Source organism: Drosophila willistoni, assembly GCF_018902025.1.
Source record: "Drosophila willistoni isolate 14030-0811.24 chromosome XL unlocalized genomic scaffold, UCI_dwil_1.1 Seg141, whole genome shotgun sequence".
Lineage (NCBI taxonomy): Eukaryota > Metazoa > Arthropoda > Insecta > Diptera > Drosophilidae > Drosophila > Drosophila willistoni.
In genome coordinates, this window is record NW_025814052.1 from 7,055,914 (window position 1) to 7,071,881 (window position 15,968).

Sequence of the window (15,968 nt, forward strand, 5' to 3'; positions counted from 1 at the left end):
TAGAGCTTATTACACTCAGATTTGATAGCTTTCATTTTATTAGATTAATTAATTACAATATTGATATAAGGATTGCCCTTTTTTCAAAAACGAGAATTCAATTTTTATTAGCATATTCTCACATAAAATTTCATTTGTGTGTGTTGTATATATATATATATATTTATATGGTATCAAAAAACAGGCTATCTATCTATCCGTTTCGGCATTCAAATAACAACTATAGACAAACACATTACGCTTCAAAACTGAGGCTATTGCAGCACCGCTGCATTGGCAACCACACTAGGATTGTTGACCACTTCGCCCAGTGAGTCGAGCACCTCCTTACGATAGTCATCAAATTCGCCATCAATTTCATTGATGGTTTGATCCTCAATGACATAGAGAGTACAGCCAGTTTCACGTATAAGACGCTCATCGTGAGAGACGATGATGACACCGCCCTCATACTCATTGATGGCCTCTGCGAGCGCATCAATCGATTCAATATCCAGATTATTTGTAGGCTCATCAAGAATGAGCACATCGGGCGCACTAAGGCACAGTTCAGCTAAAGCAACACGAGCTTTTTGTCCACCAGAAAGATCCTTCATTTTGATGGTATGCGCATGGCTGACCAGGCCAAAAGATCCCAGGGCCTTGCGTGCCTTCTCATGGGGCAAATTGAAAAGGCGCTGCAAATACTCGGCAGCGGATTCTTCGGCTGTCAGATGCTCGCCCGAATGCTGATCGAATCGACCAACATGTAGTCGATGGTTCTTACGCTGTTCTCCCTCTTGCGGTTCCAGTTCGCCGAGAAGCAACTTTAGGAAAGTGGATTTGCCCACACCATTGGGGCCAACAATGGCCACACGACTGGTCAGATCAATGCCAAAGTCTGCCTTAATGAACAGAGGTTTTTGGCCTGGAAAGGAAAATGTTACATTATGCACGCCCAAAATTGGTGGCTGCAACTGTGAAGGCTCTGGGAAACGGAATTTCACAATGTATTCCTTAGGACGTGCTAACAGCTCCTGTGGACCCTCATCCTCGTCCTGTTTCTGCTGTTTCGATTTGTTCTTCTCCTGCTTGCGGGTTAGCGATTCCTTTTGTTTTTTCTCAGCTGCCTTCTTGCTCTGACCATGTGCCTTGAGTTCACGCAGTCGTTTTTCTTGTTTCTCATACTCCTTGATCATTTCACGACGCTTTTGCACAAACATCTTCTTGAACATAGAGTAGTTACCCTTGTAGTATTGGAGTTTTTTCTGATCCAAATGGATGATCTCATTGCACACATTGTCCAAGAAACTCTGGTCGTGGCTAACAATGAGAAGAGTCTTCTTCCAACCCTGTAAGTAGTTATCCAACCAAATGACAGCATTAAGATCGAGATGATTGGTCGGTTCATCGAGCATTAGGAGGGTAGGTTCCAAATACAGGGCCCTGGCCAGAGAAACACGCATACGCCATCCGCCGGAGAACTTATTAGTGGGTCTATCCTGCATTTCCTTGCTGAAACCCAAACCAGCCAAGATACGTCTCGCCCGGGCCTCGGCGGAATAGGCGCCAATGGCCTTCAGTTCGGCAAATGTATCATTTAACTCTTCTTGGACGGTTAAATCACCGTTAGCAAATTGCTTTTCCAGGTCTTCGCTCTTTTTCAAGAGCTCTGTGCGTCGTACATCTGCCTCCAAAATGGTCTGAATGGCTGTCTTATCGGTAGCCACCACTTCCTGCTCACACAGCAGCACATCAATGTTCGGCGGAATGGCAAAGGCTCGTGTGGCTATATGACGTAACAAAGTGGTCTTGCCATGACCATTGGGTCCCACCAGACCATAGCGACGACCATGTGCAATCAATAGATTGGCGTTCACAAAAAGATCGTTACCTAAAAGACATTACGAGAAAATATACTTTAAGTTAAACAGAGAAAATTGAAGAGATAATGACTCACCTTTGGCCGAAATTGTGAAATTCTCAATTTTAATATCTACAGCATGCTCCAATGCAGCCTGTTGACCTGCACTCTTTTGCACTTGGGACATAGTGAAATTATTATCCAAGTCCGAGTGGCCAGAACCACCCTTTTTGGTCATTAACTCCATTTGACGTTCATATTCTTGTTGCTTCTTTTGCTTCTTTTTCTCCTTATGAGTGAGTTTCTTCTCCTTGTTATCCACTTGTTGAGAATCTTTCTCCTCTTCGGCTTCAGCTTCTTCTTCGACTATCGCTTCGGGTTCGGGTGTAACTACTGTAGATTCTTCTAGCTTTATGGCCGCTACTTTCTCATTTAGTCTTGCCTCCGCTTCATTAGTTGATTCCTGCTTCTTTACCGGATCTACCACCTCAACAGCGGGTTGAGCTTCGCCTTCTTCCTCATCTTCACTCACGGCAATGGCTTTCTTCTTCTGCTGTTTGTTGGTCTTCTTGGGCGCTGGCTTGACTTCTTCCTCTGGCTCCAGGTCATCTTCCTCGTCCAGTTCATCTTCTAACTCATCCTCCTCCTCCTCCTCCTTCGCCTGGAATTTATTTTTCGGCTGCTTCTTCTTTGATTTCTTGGCTATCTCTGGAACAGCGTCTGACTCTTCCTCTTCCGATTGCACTTCGAGTTCTAGGTCTGGCGTTGGCTCATCATCATCACTGAATCCAGATTGCGCCTTCTTTTTGTTTTTCTTATTTTTCTTACTCTGCTGCTGCTGTTTTTTGGCTGCTGGACGAGCAGCTTCCACCTCATCATCGTCATCAAGATCTTCCACTTCATGTTGCTTTTGCTTGCCAATGGGCTTTTCATCTTCATCTTGATCACTCCAGTCATCATTCTTTTTACCCTTTTTACTTTTCTTTGCAGATTTCTTTTGTTGCTGCTTGCTTTGATTGGAGGAGGCTATGCTTTCAAGCTCGTCTGCCTCCTGGCGCGTGGGCTCTTCATCGCTAGAGTCACCGCCACGTTGTTTGCCTTTCTTGCCACCCTTCTTGGCCGTTTGCTTCTTCTCTGGCACTTTCTCCAACTGTTGTTCGTCGTCATCGTCGAACAACTGCTGTTGCTTCTTTTTACTTTTGGCCTTTGACATTCTGTTTTAATCCGGATTTTGTACTCTGTTTTGATCCTGAGTTTCGGTTCTGTTGTAATCCTTATTTCCGCAATCCGGGAAAACTCCACAGAGCAAAAGTGTTTTCTACTTCTGGTATTTTTTTTCTACCTTTGGTATTTTGGTCGAACAGTGTGACCATACCCACGCCAGACGGGCTATCGGTTAATCGACATTCCGGAGCAAAATGTATCGATTAATTGACATTCCGGATCAAAACCTATCGAAAATCGACATTTTGGAGCAAAACCTATCGAAAATCGAATTTGAATTTGTGCACTTTTAAAATTTTTTTTTTTAAATGTTTTTTTTTTTATTCTATTTGTGTGGCTTTCTTCTGGAAACTGCGAGAAGATGGGGAATTGCAATTGCAACCGCGACAGGTAGCCACATGTGCTCCTGTCCAGGACACGACAGCATCAGTGATTCCTGTGCCCGCAATTCCTAAAAACGGCATCACTCCTGATGGCCAAGTAGTTCCCCATTGGCCATCCATGAGCCACCACCACCAACCCAATCGGGTGGGGCTCCAGCCATACCGACTTTGTCGCCACCAGCAGCACTTCGCAATCAGTCGAGCCACGCCGTTCGCTTCATCTCAATGTGGGCACCAGTCGAGGAGATTCCTGACACACAACAGCATCATCAGTCTTTCACTGCTGAAGAGAAAGTCAATCCTAGATCCTTCTGCTGTGGCAGAAAGAACCAAAGATCTATCAGATAATCATCATCAAGTGGTGGCTCGCCGCAACCTGGACCCTCTATGTTGGGCCTCAAATAATGCAACCGTCAGGATCTGTTGGAGCGGTTTCATTTTTCTTTCACAAATCAGGCGGACCACCAGCAGCCAATGGCCAGGTGAACAGGTGAGCGAGCCGCCACCTAAACTTTGTGAAAGCCTCAACAATGGCAATGCCAACGGCCTGACTGCGGCACCTCAAGCGGCTGCAGCTGTTATACCCAATAGCAATGCAGAAATATGACTGAAAAGTTATAAGTCTTTATTTCTTATTTTTTTGTTAGTATATGATACTGGGTCTCCGTCATCCCACCAGAATGGAATATCTAGAGCCCTTAGTTCGCTTTTTCGACTTCTTTCCGTCATTTCTAATTGGAGCAGTCTACTTTGATAAAGATCTTTTACAGTTTGTGGCGTTGAGCCCAAAATTGCTGCCACCTTATCCCAGTTTTTAATCCTGTGGAATCCTCCCCGGTCCTCTACAACTTGGTGTAACCTGAATATAATAATTATAATGATTTTAAAAACAACGATTCAGTGATCTATGGATTTTTAGAATACTTACGTAAACAATAAGACATCATCATCATCGTTTAATTGGCCATTCGTCAGTTTGGCCAGCCTGGTGTTGAATGCTTTAAGTTGAAAATTAAAGGATTTCCATTTAATTTCCGAATGACATTGTGAATAAACTTTTTTTGGGGTCAGGGCCTCCTCATCCTCAATTTCATAATTGGAATTTTGTTTTGCCGGCGTCACTGGGTCACTGGGAGTTAACTCTGTCCCTATTGTCTGATCCTCCACTGCCTCCTCCACTGTCCCTATTGTCTGATCCTCCACTGCCTCCTCCACTGCCCCTATTGTCTGTTCCTCCACTGCCTGATGTCCTAATTCCTGACGTACTATTTTCTTCGGCTTCAATGCCGACCCATGGTTCTCCTGAATTTTGTGCCTCCTAAGGTTGTATGGCAGATTTGTGGTGTAGCTGCAGCAGTTACACTGGTAGATGGTTTCTTCACTTTTCTTTTCGCCATGTTGTCTGTGATGGTGCCGCTGCACATTTGAGCGACGTGGACTTTTGAAATTGCATTCACTGCACGAAAACATTTTTAATTAATTAATTCATTTTTTTTGGGCGTTACAAAGCGTAAAACTTTTGCAAAATGCAACTCTGATTTTTCACCGTTATATTTGGCGTGATTCTGCTATGGAATGCGAATTTTGCATACCCTTACATTGCTGAACACAGTATAGCGGAATATTATCAAGATTTTTTTTTTATTGCAATCCAATCTTTAGACTGAGCAATTGAACTCGGGTGGCCTATTGAGCAAGTAAGCACAATGAAACCAATCATAATTATACTGAAAAATGCTTTTTAACAAAATGCATCGTAAAGCCAATATACCCTTCCTTGAGAATTATTTAAAACAAACGGTCACACTGTGAAAAAACTTGGCGTCTCTTTTAAAAAGCGTCACCATGGATTCCCCGCAAAATATGAGTACGATTTGTCTTTCTTTACAGGAATAAACCATAACACACGCCAGGAAAAGGACCTTTTCGCGAGGAAGCTGCGTGAAAAGCTGGACACGGTTGTCAGAAACGAAACAGAGTATTACTTGGATTTTGACGCCATGGGAGAGCTCAAAAAGAATTTGGTCTACTCGTTAAATATAGACGAAGTTCATAATCACCACCTGCCGTATGTGCATAAGGTGCATATTTACAATATATCAACCATATTCACAGGTAATAAACAGTTTTCAATTTCAGTTCTTTGTCATATTCCTGACCTGCCTCCAAGACGGGACTCAGAAGCTGGTATTTGCCGAGAGTTACTGCCAGATCAACAGTCAGCAGCTTACAAATTCAGAATCTATGGCCACTGCTCTTGGCAGAGTGCTCCGAGCTGTCACATTGGATACAAGATCTAATTTGGTCGCAATTGTTAGTGATCGTGCTCGTCTAAATTTAAAGTCCTTGGATGATCTGTCGTACACACTTAACTTTCCCATGCCTCCAGTAGTTTTTGATCCAACCCATTTAATTGGGTCATTTTCACAGCAACTCGACATGTTCTGCTGTGAAAGTGTCACCCAATTAATGACCACAAATTTCATGAAAGAGACGTTCTCGGAGCAGGTATCTATGATCATCGGCCAGTGTCATTCCAAAGATATAGAGAATCTCTGCATCTTTTGGGAATTGTGCGATGCGGTCCAGTCCGTCTTGAAGATGGTCATGCGGCATCAGGAGCAGTGCATATTGATGAATCTCAAAAATGATAATCTTGAGATTTATTGCAAAGCGGCAATGAAGCAGATGCCCATATTAGATGGTCCTACTGACCAATGATGTCATGGCCAACTTAAATAAACCATAAAATTAGATTTCCTTTTGAATATTTACAGATTTTATTATCATATTTTTGTACAGCTTTTCTTTGTTTTATAATTTTAGATAAATTGTATACATTTGTATATACAATAAGTTATTTCTTTTAAGATATTTTAAGAATCTAAACAATTTATCTTTATTAACATTTTATGTACATATATGCTTACAGATTTTCCCAAGTGGACCAAATGATCCGCAATAACGACGCAGTCGCTGGGAAGCGACAGGGAAGTTAAAACTTTTACGGTGTCTCTTGTAAATTAGTATAAATTGTATATCTTTTCAGATCCAGCCAACTGATGTCATCATCATACGGGGGTAAAAAGATTCGTATTGTTTGTATGTAAGTCGCCACTATTTTTAACTCTCAAAAAAAGATTATTTCTATGTTCAATTCAAAAAAAAAAAATTACCATTGCTTTTCACGTCAGTGTAAATTGGCACTTCAAATTCAAACTAAAAACTGAAAATTTTTTTTAAGGAGTGCATAGATTTTTAAGATTTTGCTGCAATGGGTGCTAGCAACAGCAAGCCGCATACTGTGGAAATGGAGAATACAATGCCATTTCAAATTAGTCAAGATGTTGCTGCCCGCATTAATAAAGCAACCAAAATGAATGAAGCAGAGAACTCGGCAACAACTGCAGCACCCATCAAATCAACGGTAACTCATAGCCTGGGATCTGGTCAACATTACTGTGAGAATTGCAGCCGCACTACCACTACGACAATGAATCCAAATCCAAATATTTCGTCATCCATGGGAACTGGAATAGAGGCATGCGTTGCCGGCCCTTATTCTAGGTCTAGTGCAGATGCAGCTGTAGATCCTTCTGCATGTGCATCGAAACCCAATCAAACAGTTGCTCCAGTCGCTCTGGTTGCCTGGCAGAAGCAATCAATTGAAATCGAAGAATCACAATTTGACCAGACTCTGGATCGTATTAACAAGCTCTTCGGGGAGCCAGTCAAGTGGGCCCAAGAATGCAGCGGTGACATATCGGATATGGAGAAGCGTTTGGCCGTATGTTATCGTGACTATCCACATGAGCCACTCCAATGTGCGAAATTGGCCGAACAATATCATAGCTTCGTTTTCAACAAGCAACTTGACGTAATGACCAAATCTGGAACTGTAGACAAAGATGCCAAGTCCAAGGAATCAACTTCGGCAGGTGAACCTGGACCTAGAGGACAAAAATAATATATAAATTACCCTATTGCCCCATATATTTATTTTTATACCCTTGTTTTTATAAATATAACTACCCAACGAAAGCATCGAGAAACCGTTAAATTAAAATTCACTCCGCTGTTTTCAATTTAAATAATATTAGAGATTATGAATTATCTCAATATCGAATTCTGGCGAACTAGTACCGGGCCATGGAGATATCGTAATTGAAAACATTTTGAATCACTGACAGTTTTTAAATAGCAGATGCTCTTTAATATACTTCTAAAAAGGATATTTAATGCAATGTCATTCAGCTAGTCATAGTTTTAACGTTAAAAGCAGTTATATATTTTAAAATTCAAATACGTACCAAAAACTATCGATTTAGCTCGGTTTCTATTTTCACGTAGTGACGTCACAAATACATGTTATCGATATCTCATTGAAGTGTAAATAGATAACTGCGTATCCAATCGATATATCGATAATTTTACTCCCTCAAATGTCGTCAAAACAATATAATTGTTTTATAAACAATTAATCACCAATATAAACAATATATATACATGTATATATTGAAATGTATATAAAGTGTAAATAGTTCTATTAGTGTGTGTGCATGTCTATGCGTATGTGTGTGTCTTCGTGCGTGCGTATGCGTATATCTGTTGTGTGTGTGTGCTGATGATGTGAGATCTAAGCCCCAAGCCTACTACACAAAACCAGCAACAAAATAACAACAAAAACATAAAATCAAGCGGAAAAATACAATAATTATTGGTAGTTTAAAGAGAAAACATAAGCCATTAACACAGGCAAAGACGACTACAACAACAGCAACAACAACATCGACAACGGAGAGGCGAAAAGGTGGTTAGTTAAAGTTTAACAACAACAAAAACAGAAGACCTTGAAAAAACTACAAAAAAAAATAAATTATAAAATATTAACTAGCGAAAGAGAGAGACAGAGTGAGAAAAAGAGAAAGAGTGCGGAAGAGAGAGAGAGAGAGCGAGCGTGAGGGAGAAGAAAACTCTCTGTTATGGAGAAAAGAAAAATTCAGAAGAAAATAGCAAAATAGCAGAATCAAAACAAGGCGCAAAATAACCGTTTTACATAAAATGGCAGCAGCAGAGACAACGACAGCGACAGCCACTGCCTCCGCCTCTGCTACGGCCTCAGTCGGAGCTGACGTCGCAGTTATGGCAACAACAACAACGACAACGGGAACCTCAACAGCTGCTGCTGCTGCTGCCGCCGCCGCCGCCGCCGCTGCTGCTGCGGCCGCTGCTGAGGCCGCCAATGGCCGGGAGGCTCGAAATTTGGCCGAAAAGCAACGCAGGGATAAACTTAATGCCAGCATCCAGGAATTGGCCACAATGGTGCCACATGCAGCTGAATCGACGCGTCGTCTGGACAAGACAGCGGTGCTACGATTTGCCACGCATGGATTACGTCTGCAATACGTCTTTGGCAAGTCCGCTCTGCGGCGACGGCGGAAATTGGGCCTAAAAGGCTCTACCTCATCTCATGAAACGAATCCTCTGCTGACCGACACCCTGATGCAGTTGCTCGATAGTTTCTTCATCACATTAACCTGCAACGGTCAGATTGTGCTTGTCTCGTCCAGTGTGGAGCAATTACTGGGCCATTGCCAATCGGATTTGTATGGACAGAATTTGCTTCAAATCACACATCCCGACGATCAGGCGCTACTCAGGCAACAGCTCATACCACGTGATATAGAGACCTTGTTCTATCAGCAGCAACAACACCAACAGCAGCAGCATACACTGGCGTCGACGTCGACGTCAGGCAGCGATGATGACGACAACGTTGACGAGGAGATGGAGGAGGATCAGCAACAGCAGCAGCATGTTAATCAACTGGAGCCATCCGGTGTTCATCCGCCCAGTCCACGTACCATTGCCCATCTGGCGGCCATTGATGAACGTCTTCGTTCCGATCGCCGTTGCTTCTCTGTACGTCTATCACGTGCCTCCACTAGGGCCGAATCCACTAGGCACTATGAATTGGTCAAAATCGATGGCTGCTTTCGACGCAGTGACTCATCGCTGACGGGTGGAGCAGCTGCCAATTATCCTATTGTCTCCCAGCTCATTCGACGATCACGTAACAATTATATGCTTGCTGCGGCAGCAGCAGCTGCCGCGGCAGCGGCTAATGCCAATGCCACGCCTACAACAGCAACGATACCACCCTGCCTCCCCCCCCCGCAGCATGATGCCATTGCCCAGGCGGCTCTCCATGGCATCAGTGGCAATGATATTGTACTTGTGGCCATGGCCAGAATAATAAGAGAGGATCCAGAAGTGGATGATACTACAGCCCCGAATGCCACCTCCCATCTATACACACCGCTTAGCTTACTCTATCGGCAACCTGAACCGTATCAATTGGAGTATCAGACAACACTCATCGATGGCAGCAAATGTATCATGACTAAGAAGATCAGGATCGGTATTGGGAGTTTGGCACATGAAGGAGGTGATATCTAGATAAGATGTTTGCCACCACCCAAAAAAAGGGATACATAAGTTTCTTTCGCCATACATACTCTTACCCACTACGGAGAACATTAGCTTTCAGAACATTTTGAAATGTTATTTCTTAATTTTGCTTCTTTTTTTAAACATGCCCTTTTATGTGTTAATTGAGGCAATTTTCCAAGGATTTTTAAACCTTCCCAATTAAGCGTAAATTGTTATATTGCTCTTGAACCAGTCCACGTATCATGTTCATCTTGTCTAGAATAACACTTCGGCACTATTCAGGAATGACAACGTAATATCCCGAATGTCTTTTTTTTTTTTTTTTGTAGCGTGAAAAAAAAAGAATCAAAAGCCTATAATGTATACCTAATCATGCTTTGATGCATGAATATGGCCGTTGGAATGAATAATCTTTTTACTTTTTCTTTCCGTAACATATAATGATCTATGCCAGTTATTGGTGTTCTTTATTCTATTCTTTAATACGCCAATTGAATTGCAACCATTTAATGCCTTTCATATCGACATGATGATGATCTTGATATGAATGTGTTGTCTTGTGGCATTCAATTAAAGGTTCGTGAGATTATAGAGCCGAATGCCATGCATTTGTTATGTTTTCTGGTTAAACGCTGATCGTATCATTGGATCAATCAGACAATGGCATTAATTCTCGACAGTTTTTGAGTGCAGCGAATTAGTGCCGCTACGAATGTGCGTGATTAGCCTGCATCGATGGCACCCGCAAAAAAAGGTTCGGATGAAGTTTCTTCGCATTATAATTACCATCTGAGACAATAGCAGTCCGAACATTTGATCATCAACGCCCACACATAGCATTTCTGTATTTAATTGAGCGCAGATCCAGCCAAAACCGCAACAACACCAGCATACATTCGGTCAGAGCATGACATCTAATGAACAAACACGATCTTGAACAAACAGTTAAGATGTAACTTGCTGGACAAAAGAATAATACTATAGAGTCAATTATAGTACCAAAACAAAACGAAACATGCTATCAATGCAGTTTGCATTATGGACCTATCGACATATAGCTAGTGTAGGTTTTCCTTTCTAAGGTGCTTGATTGTTCATCTTTATAATCCGAGGCAGTGATTGAAGAATAACCGCAATCAATTTATCTGCAGACAAAAGGTTTTCTCGAGATGACAAGAGCACGATAAGGCATCCTGGATAGCGTCAGAGCAGTGCAATATCGAAATGAAGTATCTGCAATCGGCGTTACGAACATTAAAGCTGACGAAGGATCTCATAGGTCAAATGAAAGGAAATAGATGCCACAACCGCATGCACGTACTCCAACACCAAACACATCCTGGCATTTAGTGCATAACCGAAGCGACAACAGTTCAGTAGGATATCTCAATGACAAACATTGAAATCTAGACACAATCCGTGAATGTTGTCATACAAGCGGCACAATTGCAATACTAGCATCAACATGAGTCTATACAGACTACCGCCAGTTGCTATCCAGTTCTAATCCTTCCAGTCCACAAAGGTGGCTCATCCTTCGCACATCTTACTGCTCCATTAAGCGTAGGTATGAACGAATGCCGCCACAATTACATTGCTGCTAACCAGACGCTGCGTTGCCTGTACAATAAGTCTCCACACTGGATGAGAGTGCAATCACTGAATCACAGCAGCAACAGAACAGGGCAGTACATTAGTTCCTAAGCTGGCAGCAGCAAATGGATTGCCATTTATGCTGGAACATTCAAAAGTCAAAAACAGATTCTGCTGCCAATATACCAAACGCTTAGCCGGTTAGCCTCTACTCTAACTGATGATCGGTCGCACCAATCAACCAGGCAATAATACCCAAAAGCACAGCACACCAATGCTAGCCGCAAAGCAATTCTGCAACACAGCAAATGAGACGCACAGCGCATTCGCATCCCATGACCCTTATATGATCCATAGCAGGGATCCGATTAAGGCAAGTATATACCAGCACAACAAACAGGCACCACACATGTACACATATAGGACACCAATGGACCACAGCCACAATGGCACAGCGGCGTTGTGCTTTAGTGTTTAGCCTTCGGATTGTTTCAATATAAATTATTTTTTTCTTTCGTTATTATATTTATTTAAGATCCATTAGCCTATTAACGGAGTATAATACGGTGTTTGACCAGCTTCATATGCTTAGAATAACCCCCTCTTAAGTGTGTGTATATAGTAGATAGAATTGTTCAGATTTTCTTCTAACACAATCACACTTCAAAACACAATTTACTTGAGTTTCTTTTTTTTTTTCTTCAGCATATAGACAGCTGATATTTATGGTACAAATTATGGTCTATTCTTTTACTTTATCCATCTAATGTATAACTGGCTTCATAGTTTACTTTTTTATTCTTGACTTTAGTCACTGGAATGAGATATTAATTAATTTTTTGTTAGCCTTGTTTAGCCTTCTTTATGTAACTATTTCATTTCGTTTTGTCGCAATATCAACCAAAAAAATACTCTATGTTTAGCCTTAACTATTATGTAACTGATTATCTTAATATACATATTTACGGGAGTTTTTTTTTTCGTTCGAGAGGGACATAGCTATCGTTATCTTGAAATAATATTATTATATATCATGCGGAGCATTTCTTGAAATGCAGTACAAGTGTCAGTATATCTATATAGTGGCTGATAATCTTTGTCTTGCTGAATGGACTAGGCCGCTTTTATGTTTGCCTTGTAAAGAACTTTTTTTTTTTTTACGGTAAAATTTTTTATTTATGGAGCAGTATAAAATTTTTTTCGTTCGTATGTATGGGACATATATACGTTATGCTGAGTAATTTTAATTAATAGATCAGGAGCATTTCTTATCTTCTATATAACAAATATTATTTGTGTGTTATTTTCTTTGCCATGGCCCTTTTATATATGTTTACATTCTTGAAAAATTATTTTATTTGTATATAAAATATATAATTAATATATGTATATATATCAATATTATATGTTTGTTATTATTCTTTCTTTCTTTCCGATTTATGTGTGTAAGGCCTGGTTTTTGCTTATAACATAAATTTAATGTTATTGTTAGCTATTTATAAAAGAAATAAAAAAACACTTTTTTATTTGTATGAGTTGTGCTCTTTAATCACTTTTCGCTTGTCTAAGTTTATATAGGTTGTACACATATCTATATTTAAATATCTATCTTTTGCCTTTTTATGGAATATTCTAAATTTCTTTCGTTTTTTTTTTTCTAATGTTTGCTTAACTTATTTTCTAAAAAATTAGTCGTACAGTTCTATCTATATTTAAGGAATTATGTAAATTAATGTTAAACTATATATATATTTTTGCGTTGTTTTTAGACATGTTTTTTTTTTTGTTTTTTTTGCTAGATTTTAGCATTAAAAATGAATTAGCTTGTAAAATAATAAATAAAAGCTAACAATAATAATGATTAAAAACGAAACCAAAAACCAATTTATATAATTCGTATGATTATTACCCGATAAGCTGCCATAAACGGTGAGACATATAATTATGATGCGCATTGTATTGCTGAAATCCGGAAATGAAGTGATAATTATATGATCTAACCATTATCTCTTCTTATCGCTCTGCCTGACCGCGGCCCTGTGAAACTTCAACGGCAACAACTAGAGTCGATTTATGAATGAAATCACTTTGCCCACCACATCAACAGTTCATGAAAGGTTGATTAGATTTAGGCAGATTGGAAATGCAACACGAATTTGCCATACCCTAGGCCAATATACTTACATACATATTCATTAAACTCAATTGTTTAATTTTGTAACGCCAAAGAAATAAATATATATATTAAAATCGTCTGATTTTAGATTATGCTCTTTGTGTTACGAACTGCTTACCAAAATAAATACACCCTACATATAAAAAGTAACATTGGTGGCCTGCCATGACCTCTCATATAACTCTATAAATTCGTTGATAATAAAATTTAACTGATAGTAAATCATTATCCAAGCTTTAATTTCGGAAATCTATTTAGTATTTGAATTGATGAAGGCTTTTTGTGCAGTAAAAGTTATATGTTTACAAATTTCTTTTTGCTTTAAAACTTTTATGTTCATGAGCATCTGTAGAAATGTTCCAAACATATATACATACATCTACATATATATTCAAGACACATATACACTAAATTTTAATACGCAAAATGGCAATTTATTGAGATTGTTTTACAATTATAGTAGTATTTGTTGCTTTTGTTTGTTTGTTGTTGTTCTTTTTTGGTATAAGCATCGCAGATGGGTTTTGTTGTTCTATTACAATTTTACTTAAAAAAATAATCTCACATAATAAAACTGTAACTTAGCGTTAATCTTAATTATAGTTTTAGAGTATATATACAGGCGGAGATATAGAAAACAGATGAGAAGTGAGAGAAATGCATAAATCTCTACGGCATGGAATGAGTAAATCAGTACAAATCACTGTCGCTATGATAATAATCAGCATCACTATCATCATCATCCTCGTCGTTGCCCCAAACAATGGGCCAGACAGCGTTACGGGCACAATTACCTCCAAGTGCCTTGCAGAATGTATTAAAGGTGCTAGCCTTGCTAAAGCCAAGAATTTCGCGCTCCTCATAGATGCGATATGTAAAGGTGCTCTCATAGGTGCCAACAAAGTAGCGGGCGTATGAGCAGATCAATTGATCCACAATGGCCACACCGCCGTCCTTTAGTTGTAGTCTCTGAGCACTCGATTCGGGAGTGAAATGGATAAACCGAAAGCGGTAGAATAATTCTTTGAGCTCGAGCAGCTCATAGGGAGTGGCATCGGTGGATACAAACACGGTGGTTAAATTAAAGGCTCTTAGAAGCTGTTTTATCTGTTGCGCAGCAGACTTGAGAGTGGGCGTGGTAGTTTCACGTGATTTCACAAAGTCTCCGCGTCTCAAATGGGCACACAAATATTCGCCGCCTTTAGCATCTCGTTTCGGTCGCTCCATATCCCATAATGCCGGTCTTTGGACTCCGGCTGAAGTGTCCGTGGTGCTCAGTACGTTACGCCGAAAGTCCTCAGCTACCTGAGCGAGGGGTTGAGCAAATCTCATGGAGCGTCGAGCACTCCAGAAATGTTCATCACCCCAATGATCATGAAGGACAGTCTCTGCGCTAAGTACAGCATAAACCCTCATGTCATTAACATCCTCCGGCCCCGACGTATCCTCGTCTATGGCCTCACGCAGCATGCGCTCTACTAATCCAGCACTGCCCTGAAATCGAACACAATGATAGCGTCCATAACGGAGTAGTTCCTGTTGTAACAGCGGCCCACCCACAAAAGAGTACTCATTGCATGCCCGATCATCGGCATTGGGAGAAACACGTTCGTATTTATCCCTGAATATGCCCTGCTCCAACATGACTTCATAGTGCATAAGGCGAAAAACCTGAGAGATATGGACATATGGTGGAGCTGGCATTCCAAATGTGCGATACTCCGCTAAGAACTCATCGTAATCCAATACTTTGGCATAGCGCCTCAAACTTGTCAGATCAAAGAAGTGACGCCATAGTAAATGGCTTTGCTCCAGGTTGTGCGAGTGCCAATGGTAGAGACGTGGCCAGGGCGGCAACACCAGACGCACATTCGCAAAGCGTTTACGTTGCCGCTGAAGTCGCCGCACGAACACAGCCATGCGAATGTAAACATCTCGACGTAAATTGAATCCCTCAGAGATGTTGACATCATAGAGTATATATACAGTGCCGCGGAGCTTTAAAATGGAGGACGGACATCTATCTGCAGGCTCTGAATGAAATGTTTGCCAAAATTGATGAAGACTACCGGAACCTGAACCTTGGGCTGGGCATCCGGTGTTGCTGATGTTGATTGGCGCCGTCGCTTGAGATCTGCTGGTGTTATTGAGTGCGGCACCGGCTAACGACCAGCTGGGCAGTAGAATAATTAGAAGCAGTCGGTGCTCCCACCAACCTGCCTGCATTTTTTATATATACGAGAAAAACAAAACAACCTATTCTAATTTGAAAACACTTTGAGATGGCAAATTGTGT

The 15,968-nt window shown here is 40.8% G+C and overlaps 5 protein-coding genes across 7 annotated transcripts; 2 read left to right on the forward strand and 3 right to left on the reverse strand.

Annotated features, from left to right (window-relative positions):
- Nucleotides 1-66: 66 nt before the first annotated feature.
- Nucleotides 67-3,182, reverse strand: LOC6649268 (ATP-binding cassette sub-family F member 1). Its single transcript, XM_002071625.4, has 2 exons — nucleotides 1,940-3,182; nucleotides 67-1,873 (listed from the first exon to the last, which is right to left on the reverse strand). The coding sequence occupies exons 1-2, from the start codon at nucleotides 3,054-3,056 to the stop codon at nucleotides 255-257; spliced, it is 2,736 nt and encodes a 911-aa protein (XP_002071661.2). The 5' UTR covers nucleotides 3,057-3,182; the 3' UTR covers nucleotides 67-254.
- An 870-nt stretch (nucleotides 3,183-4,052) lies between these two features.
- LOC124460459 lies at nucleotides 4,053-4,950 on the reverse strand. Of its 3 annotated transcripts, none has more exons than XM_047011290.1 (2): nucleotides 4,379-4,950; nucleotides 4,053-4,298 (listed from the first exon to the last, which is right to left on the reverse strand). In XM_047011290.1, exons 1-2 carry the CDS (start codon nucleotides 4,918-4,920, stop codon nucleotides 4,265-4,267), a joined length of 576 nt encoding a protein of 191 aa, XP_046867246.1. In that variant the 5' UTR covers nucleotides 4,921-4,950; the 3' UTR covers nucleotides 4,053-4,264. The 3 variants fall into 3 exon arrangements, with proteins under 3 accessions (XP_046867246.1, XP_046867247.1, XP_046867245.1); XM_047011291.1 differs by having other exon boundaries at nucleotides 4,053-4,292; nucleotides 4,379-4,947; XM_047011289.1 differs by having other exon boundaries at nucleotides 4,053-4,309; nucleotides 4,379-4,942.
- Nucleotides 4,951-5,364: 414 nt separating this feature from the next.
- On the forward strand, nucleotides 5,365-6,171 carry LOC124460431. The gene is made up of 2 exons (XM_047011164.1): nucleotides 5,365-5,531; nucleotides 5,590-6,171. Exons 1-2 carry the CDS (start codon nucleotides 5,451-5,453, stop codon nucleotides 6,169-6,171), a joined length of 663 nt encoding a protein of 220 aa, XP_046867120.1. The 5' UTR covers nucleotides 5,365-5,450.
- A 2,200-nt stretch (nucleotides 6,172-8,371) lies between these two features.
- On the forward strand, nucleotides 8,372-9,909 carry LOC6649296. The gene has a single exon (XM_047011166.1). It carries the CDS (start codon nucleotides 8,512-8,514, stop codon nucleotides 9,907-9,909), a length of 1,398 nt encoding a protein of 465 aa, XP_046867122.1. The 5' UTR covers nucleotides 8,372-8,511.
- Nucleotides 9,910-14,080: 4,171 nt separating this feature from the next.
- LOC6649297 (GDP-fucose protein O-fucosyltransferase 2) lies at nucleotides 14,081-15,942 on the reverse strand. Its single transcript, XM_002071631.4, has one exon. The coding sequence runs from the start codon at nucleotides 15,896-15,898 to the stop codon at nucleotides 14,363-14,365; it is 1,536 nt and encodes a 511-aa protein (XP_002071667.1). The 5' UTR covers nucleotides 15,899-15,942; the 3' UTR covers nucleotides 14,081-14,362.
- Between the last annotated feature and the right edge of the window lie 26 nt (nucleotides 15,943-15,968).

What these genes read in the sequence shown, in the direction of transcription:
- LOC6649268 (XM_002071625.4), bottom strand. Translation starts at nt 3,056, where the DNA reads ATGTCAAAGGCCAAAAGTAAAAAGAAGCAACAGCAGTTGTTCGACGAT. An exon ending in TTTCACAATTTCGGCCAAAG is followed by an intron (nt 1,874 to 1,939) that starts GTGAGTCATTAT and finishes AATGTCTTTTAG; the next exon opens with GTAACGATCTTTTTGTGAAC.
- LOC124460459 (XM_047011289.1), bottom strand. Translation starts at nt 4,920, where the DNA reads ATGTTTTCGTGCAGTGAATGCAATTTCAAAAGTCCACGTCGCTCAAAT. An exon ending in GATGATGTCTTATTGTTTAC is followed by an intron (nt 4,310 to 4,378) that starts GTAAGTATTCTA and finishes TATTATATTCAG; the next exon opens with GTTACACCAAGTTGTAGAGG.
- LOC124460431 (XM_047011164.1), top strand. Translation starts at nt 5,451, where the DNA reads ATGGGAGAGCTCAAAAAGAATTTGGTCTACTCGTTAAATATAGACGAA. An exon ending in ACCTGCCGTATGTGCATAAG is followed by an intron (nt 5,532 to 5,589) that starts GTGCATATTTAC and finishes TTTCAATTTCAG; the next exon opens with TTCTTTGTCATATTCCTGAC.
- LOC6649296 (XM_047011166.1), top strand. Translation starts at nt 8,512, where the DNA reads ATGGCAGCAGCAGAGACAACGACAGCGACAGCCACTGCCTCCGCCTCT.
- LOC6649297 (XM_002071631.4), bottom strand. Translation starts at nt 15,898, where the DNA reads ATGCAGGCAGGTTGGTGGGAGCACCGACTGCTTCTAATTATTCTACTG.